Source organism: Ictalurus punctatus, chromosome 11 (genome assembly GCF_001660625.3).
Source record: "Ictalurus punctatus breed USDA103 chromosome 11, Coco_2.0, whole genome shotgun sequence".
NCBI classification, from domain to species: Eukaryota; Metazoa; Chordata; class Actinopteri; order Siluriformes; family Ictaluridae; genus Ictalurus; species Ictalurus punctatus.
Genome location: NC_030426.2, coordinates 24,419,925 through 24,438,262, shown reverse-complemented (window position 1 = coordinate 24,438,262; position 18,338 = coordinate 24,419,925). Strand labels below are relative to the sequence as shown.

The window sequence follows — 18,338 nt, the reverse complement described above, 5'->3', positions numbered from 1 at the left end:
AAAAAAAAAAAAAAAACTCGCTTGTTGGACCAGGAACCAATCAAAAGCCTCGATGCTAGTGATGTCACGTATAACGCTAAAGCTAGGGGTGTGCGGATCGATCCTGAAGTATCGATACTTTCGATACTGAACGCAGGTTATGCGATGTACCTGGGTAAGTTTACTCTGGATCGTTTTTCTGACTCGGATCTTTTTTATCTTGTTCACCAAAATGAACGAATCGTTTTCCGAGTCATTTCGTTCATTTCAGCAGAATATTAATGAAAATGTTACATGTTAAATTCCCCGAACACATCTAGAATTTACGCAAACGTTGATCACATTTGGAATAAAAAATAAACTAGGCTAATTTGTCACGTCTGTTCGCCGGAAACGAGTCGCTCCTAACGTGATGAACGAACGACTCGAACCCGAAGACTCAACAGAAGAGTTTAATTCATAAGTACATTTCCAAGCACGAATCCACTTACTGCTTTACTTGGCTGATTTTGACTTAGCCTTATATGTTACATCATGTCACATGGACATTAAGAACGAATATTGTTGATGTAGAAATTCTTATAGTTGTTAATCTCTGTTAATCTCTGTTAATCTCCAGTTTGGCATCTGTCAATCCCTCTAGTAATGCCTGGCACACTCTAGATGATTTTTTAAACATCTTAACCGATTTTAAAACCGTAGGAGACCACAGACATAATAAGGACAGTTTTTTTTTTTTATAATAAGGACAACCGATTTTTAAGATTATAATCATCCGAATGCACACACTAGATGATTCTGCCACACCACGAGAGCACACACATGTCGACTGTAGTAATGGTTTCACAGACAGGAGAGCAAACATGACTTCAGAAGACAATATCTCACACACTTGATTTAGCTCATTTTGGTCAGATTATTGGATATGAAAGTGTTAAATCTGCTTCCAGAATGAATAATGCCGTTGTGATTATTCTAGACAAAGTAGACAAAGTAAATCAGATACTTGTGAGTGGAATAGTGATTTAAGGCAGGGGTTCCCAAACTTTTCCAGGGCGAGGCCCCCCAAATGGCATTAACATTTGACCAAGGCCCCCCTTTTGCAAGATGTCTTTAAAACACATTAAAAATACAGACTTCTGAATATATCCCCCTTTTTTTAAATTAATAATTACATCTTACATCTTTACATTACATTACATTAGGGCTTGATTGCGTGTATGTGTCTGGTTGTCTGAGAGTGAGAATTTATTTTTCACACCAAATTGTTGAGGCCCCCTGGGCGCCCCCTGGCGGCCCCCACTTTGAAAACCACTGATTTAAGGTACCTACACACCAGTTTTGTCCCTAGTAAATCCTGCTAAAAAGGTAATTATTTCGAATATACCCCGTTACTAAAAAAATTAGCTTTTGGAAAAATAGCTGGAGAGACATGGAAAATCTGAGTCTCGGATAAAGATGATTCCCATCAGCTGCAAGTGTCCTCATCTTAAACATGTGTCTTTTAGGAGACAAGATCAAACGATTCTTAAAAAAAAGAGAGACAAAGAACTGAACTTGGTGTTTAAGTTTAAAGTTGATGATTTTGATTATACTGTGCATGTAACATCAGAAACGATGAAATGTTTTGGGTGTGGAGCTGTAGGGCATGTGATTCGGTCGTGCCCGGAGAGAGTAGACGAGAGCCGGCCAGTTGCTAAAGCAGAGGAACCGTCGTCCGTTAGAGCTGAAAGCGGAGCCTCTTTACCGGATGAACCACAGGGAATTATGCATGTCTCGCAGGAAGAAAACTGAGATGATAGCGATCAGGAGAATGAGGTGATGGGAAATTTAGCGTGTAAACAAAGTGAAGAAAAAGTACAAGATGGAGTAGAAGCGAACTTACAGCGGGGGAAATAAGTATTGGACGTGTCAACATTTTTTTCAGTAAATATATCTCCTATGAGTTATTCACATGAAATTTTCACCAGACATCAGTATTAACTCAAGAAATCTGGAAATATAAAGAATTCACAACATTAAAGTCCATAAATAAAGTTATGTGTAATAAAGTGGAATGACACGGGTAAAAAGTATTGAACACACTAAGAAAAAGCAGTTCTCCAAAGCAAGGTAAGGCAAGGAACCAGCTGTAATCCGTAAGTAATTACACCCGCTATCTGTGCAAATTAATATCAGTTGGGTTAGGAAATTGATGGTCTATAAAAAGGCTTTTCGTTACCAAGGTGTCACACAAGAAACATCTCATGATGGATGAAAGCAAAGAGCTCTCCCAGGACCTTTGCAACCTTATTGTTGCGAAACATATTGATGGAATACAGACATACTTCAAAACTTCTGAATCTTCTAGTAAGCATCATTGGGGCCATTATCCGCAAGTGGAAGCAACATCACTTTGTCATCAACCGGCCACACACAGGAGCTCCTTGCAAGATCTCTGGCCAGGTAGTCAGAAGAGTAGTCAGAAGAGTAGCCCAAGAGCCAAGGGCCACTCGGAAAGAGCTCCAGAAACACTGGAGGCAGCAGGTGCCATCGTCACAGAGAAAACAATAGGCAATGCACTCCACTGCTCACGCTCACCCACAAGACTCCATTACTAAAGAAAAGGCATGTCAAAGCTTGTTTAAAGTTTGCTACAACTCTTTTGGACATGCCTGTGAAATGCTGGGAGAGTGTAGTCTGGTTTTTTGTCTGTCATACTACACACCATGTTTGGAGAAGAAAATGGAATCACCAGGCGGGCAGGTTTTGCACCCCTAGCCTACTTCAAACACTTTGATAAGTCGCTTCATCCTTTCCATAGAAGGCGCCCTCTAGAGCTTTACATGCTGCACCATCAACATATAGTTGTGCCCAAAAGTTTGCATACCCCTTGCAGAATCTGCTAAATATGAACACTCTTAACAAAATAAGAGGGATCATAAAAATCCCATGCTGTTTTATATTTAGTTTTGTCCTGAATAAGCTATTTCACATAACAGATGTTTACATATAGTCCACAAGACAAGATAATAGCTGAATCTGTAAAAATGACCCCGTTCAAAAGTTTACACACGCTTGATTCTTAATACTGTGTGTTTTTACCTGGATGATCTACAACTATTTTTATGTGTTGTGAGAGTTGTTCACGAGTCCCTTGTTTGTCCTGAGCAGTTAAAATGCCCACTGTTCTTCAGAAGAAAAAAAAAATCCTCCAGGTCCTGCCCATTCTGGAGGATTTTTCCTCTTATTTTGTTATCAATATTAATATTTAGCAGATTCTGCAAGGGGTATGCAAACTTTTGGGCACAACTGTATTTGTTCAGATAGAAGAGTTTGTCAGCTGCAGAGACACTCCTCTTTATCAATAAATGTCATGAAGGAGGATCTCCACTCTATAAACTGCATTGAGTCACCAGTGAACACGGACGGCTCTGGCGCTGAGAGTCTACTTAGGGCTATGCTCTCTTGAAAGGCTTGTGTCAGAGAGGACACACCCACGGCTGTTGATGTGTTTGCAGTGTAAGGGTTTTGTTCAGCTGTAATTGATTCTACCTTTGGTTCCATTTTAACATTGTAGAGTGGTGGATTAACAAAGGGTGAGGCATTATTTTCTCTTTCTGACTCTTGTGTATAAACATGTAGTCTGGCTCGAGCTGCTTTAATGTCCCTTTCAGTCTGTAACCTTCCTAGTTCCGATATTTGTGTTTCAAGAGCTCTTTTGTGTTGTTATTCTAACTGCCATATCCCTTTGTTTCCTTTCTTCCAGCAGAACTTCATTGGCAGCTTCCCTTGCCATGACCTCTGACAAACCCTGCGTCTGCACGTTTTGTTGCTAAGCGAGAAGACGCGGAGGAGTGTTTGTTAGGTTCACGACTCATTTGAGAGACCCATAGATGCAATGTGCGTAGCTACACTCAAGCAGCGCACGCAGGCGGTTTCTCTCTCTCTCAGTGTCAAACTCGTCAATGGCAGCAATCCTCTCACGGACAATCTTGATGATGTCTGCAGTCACGGTTTGACACGCGTCTACCCGTCACCTTATATCAGCTGAAGGTGTAAAGGGTCTCGAGACTCCTTTCATCGTAAATCTTTATAACGTTTATAACGTCCTCTAATGTGTCCACAAGAACGACTAGTTGAGTTTCAGCTAAATTTGACGAGTTGTTCACGGGCATTACGGACCTCCATTTTCCAATTGTTGGATGCAGCCATGAGCTTTTGTTCCCTTGCTGATATTCGAGCGTTTTCTCAGTCGGAACACGAGTGCGATCAGCGGCGAAAGCTTTTGGGTTTCTTTCAGAGTATCTTGTAGCTGCTCTTGAAGTTTATGCCCTCATTTTGCTCCCCTAGTAGAATAACAGAGACTAGATCTTTTTCAAATCTTTCAATTCAATTACAGACAACAAGAATATTGTACTTGAGAACATCCATCCATCCACCTTCTATACCGCTTAATATTTTTCAGGGTCAGGGGGAAACCTGGAGCCTATCCCAGGGAGCATCGGGCACAAGGCGGGGCACAAGGGTGCCAATCCATCGCAGGGCACAATCACATACACATTCACACACTTTGGACATGCCAATCAGCCTACCATGCATGTCTTTGGACTGGGGGAGGAAACTGGAGTACCCGGAGGAAACCCCCGCAGCACGGGGAGAACATGCAAACTCCGCACACACAGGGCCACAGTGGGAATCGAGCCCCCGACCATGGAGGTGTGAGGCGAACGTGCTAACCACCGTGCGCCCTTACTGTGTGTGCCTGCACACTGCCTGCAGCAGTTAAAAAACAGTACACTAATATTAGTCTTTATTAGGAAGACCTTTACACCTGCAAATTCATGCACAACAGGTTCTACAGTTTCCACAGAATGGTGAGAAAAAAAAAAAAAAGTTGAGCACTAGTTCAGTAAGTAGAAACACAGTGTTGAAGAGAGAGGTCAGAGGAGAACCACCTGACATGAAAGATGTGATACCTCAAACGTGGTGAGCAGAACAACATCTGAGAATACACAATGTGATGTCTTTACATTAATGCACCACTAGATGGCAGTCAAATTCCCTGATTGTAGTTAAGAGACAGTGAAGAGAAAAGTGTGGCAATGCAGAGGCTGGGTGCTTCTCATTTCTTATTTGTGCATCCTCATTTCCTTTCCTCGCTTCCTTTCCTTGCATTTTAGCTCCACCCCCTCAGGATGTAAGAGAAGGATGAGATGCGAGGAGAGAGGAACCGAAGCAAGTCAAATGGAATATCCTCGCTCTCTCAGTGATGGCTGTGCTCAGCTGGATGATCTCACTGCGCTTCAGGGACCATTATGTTGTTGGAGTTTGGTTAATATCAACATTCTTAATAAAGCAAAATGCACTAATAGTATGTGAAATGTCTGGGTTATTCAACAATGAATTAATGAACAATATATAAATTATTGCAGCTTTGCATATCCAAACAATTAATTACAATACTCATTGTAAGCATATTATTATTTAATTATATTTCACACAAAATTCCATCACATCATCAAAGGACTTTTTGTTTGAAATCGTGGCAGATGTAAAGAAGGAGGGGAATTTACATGTGCATTAGGTTTTATTTATTTTTTTAATACAAGAAACACTTCTGCATAGGATACACCCCATTAAATAAAGTTTATTATTATTATAGCTTATTTGGAGTCGTTTGGGGCGCAGTGACACACAGCCCTCTCACATGCCTACAGTAATAATAGATTGTCTAATACAGTGGTTTTCAAAGTGGGGGCCGCCAGGGGGCGCCCGGGGGGCCTCAACAATTTGGTGTGAAAAATAAATAAATGTATGTTTTCTCTTTCTCACTCTCAGACAACCACACACTCACACACACACACACACACACACACACACACACACACACACACACACACAAAAAAAAATAATCAGTTCCTAATGTAATATAATGTAAAGATGTAACATGTAATTATTAATAAAAAAAAAAGGGGGATATATTCAGAAGTCTGTATTTTTAATGTGTTTTTAAAGACATCTTGCAAAAGGGGGGCCTCGGCCAAATGTTAATGCTATTTGGGGGGCCTTGCCCTGGAAAAGTTTGGGTACCCCTGGCCTAATAGATTTATCACCAGGGTCGGGATTGTTACTTTAAAAATGTATTCTGTTACAGTTGCAAATTACTTCATATTTTTAAAAAAAAATTTTTTATTAGTAACATAATCTTAAATAATATAGATAAAGTAATAAAGTAAAATAATAAAGTATTACAATTCCAAAGTATTTTTGGATGATTTCAAGGTCACATATGTAAATAAAGTCAAGAGAAAAGCAGTATGATCTAAAATACTTTTATTTAGAGCTGATTTTAGAGCTTAAACACATGTTCAATGTTCGGAATTGTTTTAATAAAATAAATTTATTTGTTGCTCATTTGAGTCACAACTGGCAAGAGAGAACCAGAACTATAATAATGCAGCTGTCTATATTGTGTTATGTCAAAAGCAGAGCTCCAGATAAAAAAAAAAAAAAAAAAATCTATTAAGGAGACATTGGCTCCTATAAGAAAAAAAAATAAACAGGCGCCAAATGATTTTTTAAAGTGCCACATAAGAATGAACTTACAGTAAAAATTTTAAAACGCTTACTTTCAGTCATCCTGTCATGTGTGTACGTCTGGCCTCGTTTTACAGCGTCAGCATTTTCATCCAAGTTCATTTAAAGTGGGAACTGAACGTCTTTTCCAACTTGGGAACTATATACAGTCACAAAGAATAGTTCTTTACACAGAATCTGAGCTATAATTACGTCAGCATCACTTGGCCATTGTTTTCTTTTACATCATGTGGATGGTCAGGTGCATGTGTGTTGCTTACTTGGGGAAGAGATGGTGCAAAAGGATGCACTATGGGAAGAAGGCAAGGCAGAGGAGGCAGTGTGAGGCTCTGTGCAATGTTCTACTGGGTCCGGGCATTCATGTGGATGTTACTTTGACATCACCTACCTAAACATTTTTGCAGACCAAGTACACCCCTTCATGGCAATGGTATTCCCTAACGGCAGTGGCCTCTTCCAGCAGGATAATGCGCCCTGACACACTGCAAAAATGGTTCAGGAACGGTTTGAGGAACATGACAAAGAGTTCAAGGTGTTGACTCGACCTCCAAATTCCCCAGATCTCAATCCGATCGAGCATGTGTTGGATGTGCCGGACAAACAAGTCCGATCCATAGAGGCCCCACCTCACAACTTACAGGACTTAAAGGTTCTGCTCTAACGTCTCAGTGCCAGATACCACAGCACACCTTCAGAGGTCTTGTGGAGTCCATGCCTCAATGGGTCAGAGCTGTTTTGGTGGTACGAGAGGGACCTACACAATATTAAGCAGGTGGTTTTAATGTTAATGCAGTGTATAATAGTCAGCACATTGAGGATTTCTGAAATATATCATGTGTTGGAGAGTTTGCTTTAGAAACCTTAGAGAAATGAACATTTACAAACTATAAACTTGTTACAGTAAATTCCTGGCATAATTACACACTGAGCATGTAAGGTGTGTCTTGTGGTTGAGGTAGGCATGTTATTAAGGGTAACTTTCTGTTTTCATTTTTGAGATTGTGTGATTGAGAGGAAATGGCATCGAACAAAGGTAAGGATCAAAGTTGTATTTAATGAAACTAAGTAATTTGACACAGTATAAATCTGCATTTGGTTGCTAGATACAACGGAAGTCTCCTGTAACTGAGTGATGTGTCGGGAGGAGTCTTCTTAGAGACTTGTCACAGATTTTCAGAGTAATTTTGTGCTAAGTAAAAAGGAAAGAGTCTTAGGTGGATGAGATTTAGACTATTTATTGATGGCAAATGTTGACAACTATTGTCCCCATCCTCTTTTTTTGTCTTAAAAAAAACAAAACACCAACACTCTTCTAGCTCAGCATTACATCAATATCTCTATATGATCAACTGTAAAGTGTCCAAGGGCAGAGGGAGAATCTTCATAAAACAGACTAATTTTTTGCCTTTTATGTTGCTTAGTTCATTCTTTTATAAAATAATTGTCTGTATAGTTTATGTAACAAAATAGGTCCCAAGAGCTAAAAATGGGCAAAATGAACTTTTCTGGTATAGGAATGACTTAAGACCATTTTTAAGTAATATGTAGCTAATCAGCTGGGCTAGCTTAAACATTATGTCATATAAATAAGAAGTTCACTGAAACACCCCCCTCCCCATTGGCACCCTGTCCAGGGTGTACCCCGATGCTCCCTGGGATAGGCTCCAGGTTCCCCGTGACCCTGAAAAGGATAAGCGGTAAAGAAGATGGATGGATGGATGGATGGATGGTTGGATGGACACCCCTCCCCCCAAAACTATATAATTCAGACTCTGGTTAGACAGAGAGTTAGACAGTTAATATACTGAGCAAACTGTGCCTGTTTGATTTTTGTACAGATCCACCATTGCACAGGAGGAATAATAGTATGACCCTACCTCTCAACTGTAAGTGTGGTTGCATCAATTTTAAAATACAGACCAAAAATATGGAAGCAAGCAGTGTTTGCAAATTTCACAATTAAACCAATTTGAAGAAAAAAAAATGCTATACTTCCCATTCGCTCAAGGAGGAAGGGTCAGAACTCACTAAATCACTGGATGGACTATGCGAGTGAAAAAAACATGTTCCACCAAAACTCTGTGGAATGATTGGAATGTTAAGTTGAGCAACAGTCCTTATGAATGGAGTCTCAAAAATCTGCTTCCAAACTTCTGGCCTATCGTTTATGTCTTGTGTGTTGTGTGTTGTGTGTTGTGTTATTTTATTGATTATCTTCTCATGAAATGTGGTGCTTTAATTTAATAGTAGGCTTTATTATAGGGTTAGAGTTAGCTCAGCATTACATCAATATTTCAGAACAAACAAACAAAAACAACCCCCTTGCTAGCATCATATTTGCTAACACCAAGTATGATTTAATGAAGAGCAACTGGTTTAACGAGAGTTATGGTGCAGGTTTCATTTCAAAGTTGTGGGGTGATTCACTACATGGGGATTAATAACGAAAGTACATTACTCTTACTGTCATATGAACATTTACATTTTTAAGACACTGGTTTCACCACAGCATCAGATGCACTTTGTGCACTATATTGAACTTGTATTATATGGTTTTGCCATCATTCAGTATAGTACACAGTGTTTGGGCAGTCTCTGTACTTATGTAATCTGCCCCAGGTAAATTACAATTCCAACAGCCAATCACAACACAGTGCGTGTCTCCAAGAGCACAGCACAGTAAAAAAATCCAAACACAGTGCAACACAGCTTTCTTTGTAAATCCTTGATATCACAATAATTGAATTCTGTATTAATGTGTCGTGTTTTAAACCAATAAAACTCTTACACTACAGCCAAGTCAAGGCAAGTTTATTTATCATTTGCAGAGTATGCATTGAAATGCTTGAGGTGAGGGTAGAGTACAGAGCAGAACACACACACACACACACACACACACACACACACACACACACACACACACACACACACACAGGCAAGAGCATAAAGTAAGTACAATAACAAAGTACACTATATGCTACAACATAGTGAGAATAGAGGAAAGCTATATATGTGGCACGGAAATAATTGCACTGAAATGCTAATTGTGTAACATGACCAACTGTAAAGTGTCCAAGGGCAGAGGGAGAATCTTCATAAAACAGACAAATTTTTTGCCTTTTATGTTGCTTAGTTAATTCTTTTATAAAATAATTGACTATATAGTTTATGTAACAAAATAGGTATCAAGAGCTAAAAAATGGGCAAAGTTAGGTTTTCTGGTATAGGCATGACTTAATGCCATTTTTAAGTAATATGTAGCTAATCAGCTGGTTTAGCTTAAACATTATGTTATATAAACAAAAAGTCCACTGAAACACCCCCCCCCTCCCCCAAAGCTATATACAGTGAGGGAAAAAAGTATTTGATCCCCTGCTGATTTTGTACGTTTGCCCACTGACAAAGAAATGATCAGTCTATAATTTTAATGGTGGATTTATTTGAACAGTGAGAGACAGAATAACAACAAGAAAATCCAGAAAAATGCATGTCAAAAATGTTATAAATTGATTTGCATTTTAATGAGAGAAATATGTATTTGACCCCTCTGCAAAACATGACTTCGTACTTGGTGGCAAAACCCTTGTTGGCAATCACAGAGGTCAGACGTTTCTTGTAGTTGGCCACCAGGTTTGCACACATCTCAGGAGGGATTTTGTCCCACTCCTCTTTGCAGATCTTCTCCAAGTCATTAAGGTTTTGAGGCTGACGTTTGGCAACTCGAACCTTCAGCTCCCTCCACAGATTTTCCATGGGATTAAGGTCTGGAGACGGGCTAGGCCACTCCAGGACCTTAATGTGCTTCTTCTTGAGCCACTCCTTAGTTGCCTTGGCCGTGTGTTTTGGGTCATTGTCATGCTGGAATATCCATCCACGACCCATTTTCAATGCCCTGGCTGAGGGAAGGAGGTTCTCACCCAAGATTTGACGGTACATGGCCCCGTCCATCGTCCCTTTGATGCGGTGAAGTTGTCCTGTCCCCTTAGCAGAAAAACACCCCCAAAGCATAATGTTTCCACCTCCATGTTTGATGGTGGGGATGGTGTTCCAGGGGTCACAGGCAGCATTCCTCCTCCTCCAAACACGGCGAGTTGAGTTGATGCCAAAGAGCTCCATTTTGGTCTCATCTGACCACAACACTTTCACCCAGTTGTCCTCTGAATCATTCAGATATTCATTGGCAAACTTCAGACGGGCATGTATATGTGCTTTCTTGAGCAGCGGACCTTGCGCGCGCTGCAGGATTTCAGTCCTTCATGGCGTAGTGTGTTACCAGTTGTTTTCTTGGTGATTATGGTCCCAGCTGCCTTGAGATCATTGACAAGAACCTCCCGTGTAGTTCTGGGCTGATTTCTCACTGTTCTCATGATCGTTGCAACTCCACGAGGTGAGATCTTGCATGGTACCCCAGGCCGAGGGAGATTGAGTTCTTTTGTGTTTCTTCCATTTGCGAATAATCGCACCAACTGTTGTCACCTTCTCACCAAGCTGCTTGGCAATGGTCTTGTAGCCCATTCCAGACTTGTGTAGGTCTACAATCTTGTCCCTGACATCCTTGGAGAGCTCTTTGGTCTTGGCCAGTTTGGAATCTGATTGATTGATTGCTTCTGTGGACAGGTGTCTTTTATACAGGTAACAAACTGAGATTAGGAGCACTCCCTTTAAGAGTGTGCTCCTAATCTCAGCTCTTTACCTGTATAAAAGACACCTGGGAGCCAGAAATCTTTCTGATTGAGAGGGGGTCAAATACTTATTTCCCTCATTAAAATGCAAATTAATTTATAAAATTTTTGACATGCGTTTTTCTGGATTTTCTTGTTGTTATTCTGTCTCTCACTGTTCAAATAAATCTACCATTAAAATTATAGAATGATCATTTCTTTGTCAGTGGGCAAACGTACAAAATCAGCAGGGGATCAAATACTTCTTTCCCTCACTGTAATTCTGACTCTGGTTATACAGAGAGTTAGACAGCTTATATTTTGAGCAAGCTGTGCCTGTTTGATTTTTGTACAGATCCACCAGAGCACAGGAGGAGTAATAGTATGGGTCAACCTCTCAACTGTAAGTGTGGTTACATCAATTTTAAAATACAGACCAAAAGTATGGAAGCAAGCAGTGTTTGCAAATTTCACAATTAAACCAATCTGAAGAAAAACCAACACTGAAGAAAAAAAAATGCTATACTTTATTCCCATTCGCTCAAGGAGGAAGGGTCCGAACTCACTAAATCACTGGATCTCTCACCAATAAAGCCAATATGCGAGTGAGAAAAGCACGTCCCACCAAAACTCCAGATTGGAAATTTAAGTTGAGCAACAGTCCTTATGAATGGAGTCTCAAAAATCTGCTTCCAAACTTCTGGCCTACAGTTTATGTCTTGTGTATTGTGTGTTGTGTTATAAGAGATTTGTTCCCCCCGATGTCAAAACATTTGAAGCTTCAGTGATGAGCTTAGAGCATAATGATGATCTGATGATCATGCATGAGAGAAAAAAGTTTCATCTGAGAAAAATGCTGACTAAAATACGGATAATATCACTAAACATGTCACTTCGGGTGTCTTCTGCATCTTGGGTTTCTCTCTTGGGCCTGTTCTTCCTTATTTCCTATCTTCTCATGGAGAATCTTAGAGTGAGCTCCTTAAATATGAATGAGGGCAGGATTAGGAATAAAAGAGAGATAGTAAAGGAAATCGGTTTAACCTTTTTAGGAGACAAACACAGACAGTGATAGTGAAGCAGAGTGGGGACAAGATGTGTTTAACCATGGCTCTAATAGTAGGTCAGGGGTCACTATTTTGTGTTCAAAAACAACAGACGTAAACACTTTGGCAGTAAAAGAGGTTGAGAAGAGAAGAGGTTTTAATTGTCCATGTAGAAGTTAAAGAATATACTCTACTTTTGTATTTATTATTATACATCAAACATGGGTTCAGAGCACACTGAGGTATTTATTAAATTAAAAGAACCCTTCCAACAATATGACACTACTGAAATGTGTGTAGTGATGGGTGGTGACGTAACTACTCTCTGTTCTTTCATGGTGTTTATTCGGGAAGGAACACACGGAACGACCGGGTGAATTCAATCATGCGGCGATTTTACTGGGAAAATAAGGGAACATCAAACAGATAAAACTCTTTAAAACTCTCTGCTACAGTATACGCTTTGCCAGCAATTTTGCATTTTAATAAATAAACAGTAAATTAACAAAATATATTACACACTCACACAACAGAAAATAACACTATAGCATACCTGGGATAATAAGGGAACATCACACAGATACAGCTGCAAAATAAACACATGAAGAATATTTATTAAACTTACACTTAACACATTGATACAAAAAATATTACAGCGTGTAGATTAGAGAGACAGAGGCGATTTCTCATCTGGCGAAAAAATGGCCGTACTTCTCTGTTATTTTCCCACCTGTGTGTCACGCAATTGACGTAATGGAGGTTACGACGGATGCGAGTGCAGTTAAAGACTTATTAGAGAGAGACAGGCAGACAAATCCAAAACATGAGACAATAGCGAGGTCAAGAAACAGGCAAAGGGTCAGGTGATTGGCAAACAGGCATAAACAGGGGAAGGCTAGAATCGAGATCAAGAACCATGAAACAAAACGAGGAACCGGGTATAATCGCTTGGTACAGTGATAACACTAATACTCTGCAAAGACATTGTTAGAAAACAGTCTCGACTTCCAGGCAGAATTTTATCTTATTTCGACTAAAGAGGCGGAACGCTTGTTGTTACGTACTTGTGGTTCATACTATGAACATGGCGACAAGCCGAGTCGTTTACTGGCACATCAGCTACGTCGAAAAGGCCGCTTCCCGTCTCATACCTAGTATTAAAAACACTTATAATATTGTCATTACAGATCCCATGGAAATTAATGCTAACTTTAAATGATTTTACTTTTCACATTAAAAATCCGAATTTCCTGCAGACAATACTAAAGTGAAGGCATTTCTTCAAAACCTTTGTAACCCTGTTATTGATTCGAATATTGCCAAGCAACTGGATTCCCCACTCTCTCTTGAAGAAATTTTAAATTCAGTTAAAACTATGCAATCTAACAAAGCTCCTGGCCCGGATGGGTTTCCAATTGAATTTTTTTTAAACGTTTATTGGAAAATTAGCACCAGTGCTTTTATCTGTGTTCAACGAATCCTTGCTTCTGACTCTGTCACAAGCCACTACAGCTCTCCTTCTTAAGGAGGGTAAGGATCCAATCTCCTGTGGTTCTTGTAGACCGCTGTCTCTGCTTAATGCAGATGTAAAGGTGTTGGGAAAGTAATGGCATCTCATTTATGATGGCATCTCATCATAATTTTGCTCTTGGACGAGGGTGTTGCCGAGGCTGTCCTTTATCCCCTCTGCTTTTTGCTGTCGCTATCGAGCCTCTGTCTATCGTATTAAGATCTTCCCACTTGTTTAAAGGAATAGTCCGATACGGTGTCGAATACAAATTGTCGCTATATGCTGATTTGTTATTGTATGTAACTGACCCTATTGCCTCTATGCCTGCTGTCTTAGGTGCTCTGGAAACCTTCAGTTTTGTCTTGGGTTATAAGTTAAATTTGGAGAAACGGGTTATAAGTTAAATTTGGAGAAAAGCGACTGTTTTCCTGTTTCCTGCAGCATTTTCTCTCCAACAGTCAGATCGACCTTTTCGATTTAGTCAGTCAGGGTTTAAATACCTAGGTATCAACGTGACATGTTCTTTATCTAATCTTGTATCAGCTAATTTCACTCCCGTTATTTCAAAGATTAAATCCAACATTTAAAGTTTGGGTAACCTCCCCCTTTCTCCAATTGGCAGGATCAATGTCATCAAAATAAATATATTACTGAAGTTTCTTTTCTTATTTCAGCAAGTTCTTCTTTTTCTGCCCAAAACAATTCTTCGATTCACTGGATAAAAATAATTAGTTCTTCTATTTGGGGTGGGAAGCCACCAAAGGTTCGTAAATCTTTACTGCAGAAATGTAGACTTATTGGAGGACTTGTATTACCCAAATTTCAATTCTATTACTGGGCTATGCACATCCATAAACTCTGCTACTGTGTTAAATCTCCTGGATCTTCTTGGTGTAAATTGGAACGATCATCTTGTAGGGAATCCTCTATACCTACTTTACTTTATTCCTCTCTACCTACAAAACTCTCTCTATATACTGATAATCAAGTTATCCTTAACACACTTAATATTTTGGTATCAATTTAGACGGCACTTTAAGTTTGTAGGTGCATCCTCTTTGGGTCCTTTAAGCAACAACCACTTATTTCCTCCATCGTGTTTGGACTCTACATTTTCAGTGTGGTATGACAAGGGTTTTAAACAATTAAAAAAATCTGTATGCCGATGGTGTCTTTGATAGCTTTGCCAATCTGTCATCTACATGTCACTTCCCTGTGATCCATCTGTTTCGTTATTTTCAAATTCGAAATTTTGTTTCTAGATGTTTTCCTGATTTCCCCTCTGCGCCTCCTGAAGGCTTGGGAAAGCTTGTTTTCAAACAATTCACATCAGAGAGGAATGATTTCTAGAATTTATGATTTTATTCTGGCATTAGGTAGCGAGGCGAGCACCAAAATTAAGAATGCGTGGGAAATGGAGTTAGGAGTACAGATAAGTGAAGAGTGTTGGGAACGTGCTTTAGGTAGGATACAGTCTACCACTTCTTCTGCTCATCTTGGACTCATCCAGTTCAAAGTTTTACATAGAGTCCATTTGTCTAAGTCAAGACTTTCTGTAATATATCCAGAAGTAGAGGACAAGTGTGATAAATGCCATGGCTCTCCCTGTCATCTTGGCCATATGTTTTTCTTTTGCCCTGATCTCCATGGTTTTTGGACTGGTTTCTTTACTATCATGTCCACTAATCTCTAACAACTAACAACTCTAATCACTAACAACCTATAGCCATAGATTTCTACTGATGTACTTGATGTATTTCAGTATTTGGGTTTTTGCCTAAATTCTATTTGCAATTCATTGATTCAATGATTTCATTGAATTTGATGAAAAGAACCACCTACCTTTTTCAATATGTTTCACTGTCAGTGAATTTGAGGAGAAAAGTACAGTCCTGTGATATTTCCATGCTTGTATTATTATTATTATTATTATTATTATTATTATTATTATTATTATTATTTAAAAATAATTGACATTGCTGATTATGGATTTAAATCATAATAGTGGCAGTATCACATCAGTGCAGACAAAACTATTCAACCTGAAGTTCTACAGCACATTAGTCATAAATGCTAACTGTTGAATGGAAAGAGATTTCTAAATACAGTATATTCATTTTTTTATTATCTCCTTTCCATTTCAGTGCCAGTGTTGAACTTGGTGCTGTGTGGAAGCAATGAAGAACTAAAGGCCTCCATATCAGATCTCATATTGGACCAGAGAAATGTGGAGACTGGATTAGTCTGTGGACGCGTTCTCAGGCTGGCGGTGATGCCAGCTCTACACAACATTTATCTCTCAGACGAGGAAGTGATGAATGAGATTCTTCACTGTATTTCTGTTGATAATCCTGTCCATGCTTTTCTGTTCATCATTCCTGTTGGTCCTCTCACTGATGATAACAAAAGAGAAATAGAGAAGATTCAAAGGACCTTTAGTTCAAGGGTCTGTGATCATAGTATAGTTCTTTTTACCAACAAGAACTTAAATGAAGATGCTGCAGTTAACATTGTAAAGCAAAGTTCAGAGATGGAAGAACATCTTAGATTGTTTGGGGACAGATATATGATCTTGGAGAAAGAAGAAAAAAGGAGATGTAAGCAGGTGTCAGAACTGTTAGACCGAGTGACAAATATGAACAAGATTTATTCTCTCCCAATGTTTATTAAGGCACAGAATGATGGAGTTAAACAGCCACTAGATGAAGAACTGGCTGAAATGAAAAAGAGAGTCAATGAACTTGAAGCAAAACAATGGAAAACATGTGAGTTGTACATTGGTAGATTACTTATATTTTTACATCTAGATTTTTCATCAGAATTAAATATTCAGTCTGACACTGAATTAATAAGCTACTGTGTCATTTTCAGCTTTGAGAATATTGCTGGTTGGGAAAACAGGACATGGGAAGAGTGCAACAGGAAACACCATTCTAGGAAGAAAAGAATTTGAGAGTGAGCTGAGCTTGAATTCTGTGACAAGAATCTGCAAGAAGGGAATTGGAGAAGTGCAGGGCAAATCAGTAGCTGTTGTGGACACTCCAGGACTCTTTGACTCAACATTATCAAATGAAGAGGTTGTAGAAGAAATTAAGAAATGCATCTCAATGGCGGCACCAGGACCCCATGCCTTCATCATTGTGCTGAGTCTGCAAAGGTTTAGTGAGGAAGAGAAGCAAACTGTAAATCTGATTAGGATGATGTTTGGTGCTGAAGCTGCAAAGTACAGCATAGTGCTGTTTACTGGAGGGGATCACTTGAAAGATAAAACACTCGAAGATCATATCAAAACCAATAATAATAAACATGTGAGCAGGCTAATCAGGGACTGTGGTGGAAGAGTTCACTTGTTTGATAACAATACGGAAGATACCACCCAAGTCAGTGAGCTTCTCCAAATGATTGAAGAAATGATAAAGTCCAACAGGGACAATTATTTTACTAATGAGATGTTTGAAATACAGCAGAAGAAAAAGGAGATGCTAAAAGAGAAGCAAACTGAAAAAGAGGCCCTGGGGGCAAAATATGTAGGAGAACATGAACAGATGAAGACTATGGACAATGAAGAAGCACTGAAGCAGGGACATGAGAACAGAGAAGAAAAACAAGAAGAAGAAGAGAAACAATTGAAAGAGAATCAAAGTAGAGAAAAAGAGGCAAAACTACAACCTGCAGGGCATAAACGCATACTGTATGAAATGAAAAATCTAAAAAGAAAAGACACTTTGACTCTAATGAGGCTAAAATGGAAGATGAAATTAAAAAGACCAGAGGCAATCCAAAAGGGAGAGAAAGAAGACAAAGAAAGAAAAGAAAAAGAAGACAGAGATCATGTGGAAATGAGAAATGATTGTGAGAAGAAAAAGAAAGAAACAGAGACCAAAAATGATGATGAGGCTAGAAGAAAAGCTGAGGAAATTGATGAAGTGGAAGCTCAGCATAAAAAAGAGATAAAAGAATTGGTTGACAAGCACCAAAATGATACACAAAAAATATGCATTATCCTCTAAAAGCTTGATGATTTTTTTTATGTTTACATTTACACAATACAGGATAAAAAGATTTTTTTTAATCTTCATTTTCAAAACTACATTGATTACTTTCAGTTTTCATTCAGTTTTCCTTTATCACATTTAACGAAGAACTTCTGATTATTGAACTACTGTCTGATTATACTGTCTACATTTAAAGCTAATTAGAACTGATTGTACTGTATGTTCATGGGAGAGGTCACAGTGTCTTTCCTAAGTATAACCCCAATTCCAAAAAAGTTGGGACAGTATTTAAAATGCAATAAAAAACAAACAAAAAGAATCATTTGTAAATTCAATTCACGCGGTACTATATTGATAACACATTATTAACACATTATTTGATCTTCTACTTTGTGAATTTAATTTATTTTTTAAAATATACACTCATTTCAAATCGGATGACTGCAACACACTCCAAAAAAGTTGGGACAGTTGACTGTTTACCGCTGTTAACAAAACCTTTTCTTTTAATAACACTTATTAAGCATGTGGCTGCTGAGTGAAGACACCAGTTGGTTAAGAGTGGAAT

General features: G+C 38.9%; 1 protein-coding gene across 2 annotated transcripts; it reads left to right on the top strand.

The window, feature by feature from the left end:
- Positions 1-7,530: 7,530 nt before the first annotated feature.
- LOC108271648 (GTPase IMAP family member 8) lies at positions 7,531-18,105 on the top strand. Of its 2 annotated transcripts, XM_017479352.3 has the most exons (5): positions 7,531-7,591; positions 8,397-8,444; positions 11,575-11,622; positions 15,920-16,540; positions 16,647-18,105. In XM_017479352.3, exons 1-5 carry the CDS (start codon positions 7,576-7,578, stop codon positions 17,783-17,785), a joined length of 1,872 nt encoding a protein of 623 aa, XP_017334841.2. In that variant the 5' UTR covers positions 7,531-7,575; the 3' UTR covers positions 17,786-18,105. The 2 variants fall into 2 exon arrangements, with proteins under 2 accessions (XP_017334841.2, XP_047014344.1); XM_047158388.2 differs by lacking the exon at positions 8,397-8,444 and having other exon boundaries at positions 7,561-7,591.
- The last annotated feature ends 233 nt before the right edge of the window (positions 18,106-18,338 follow it).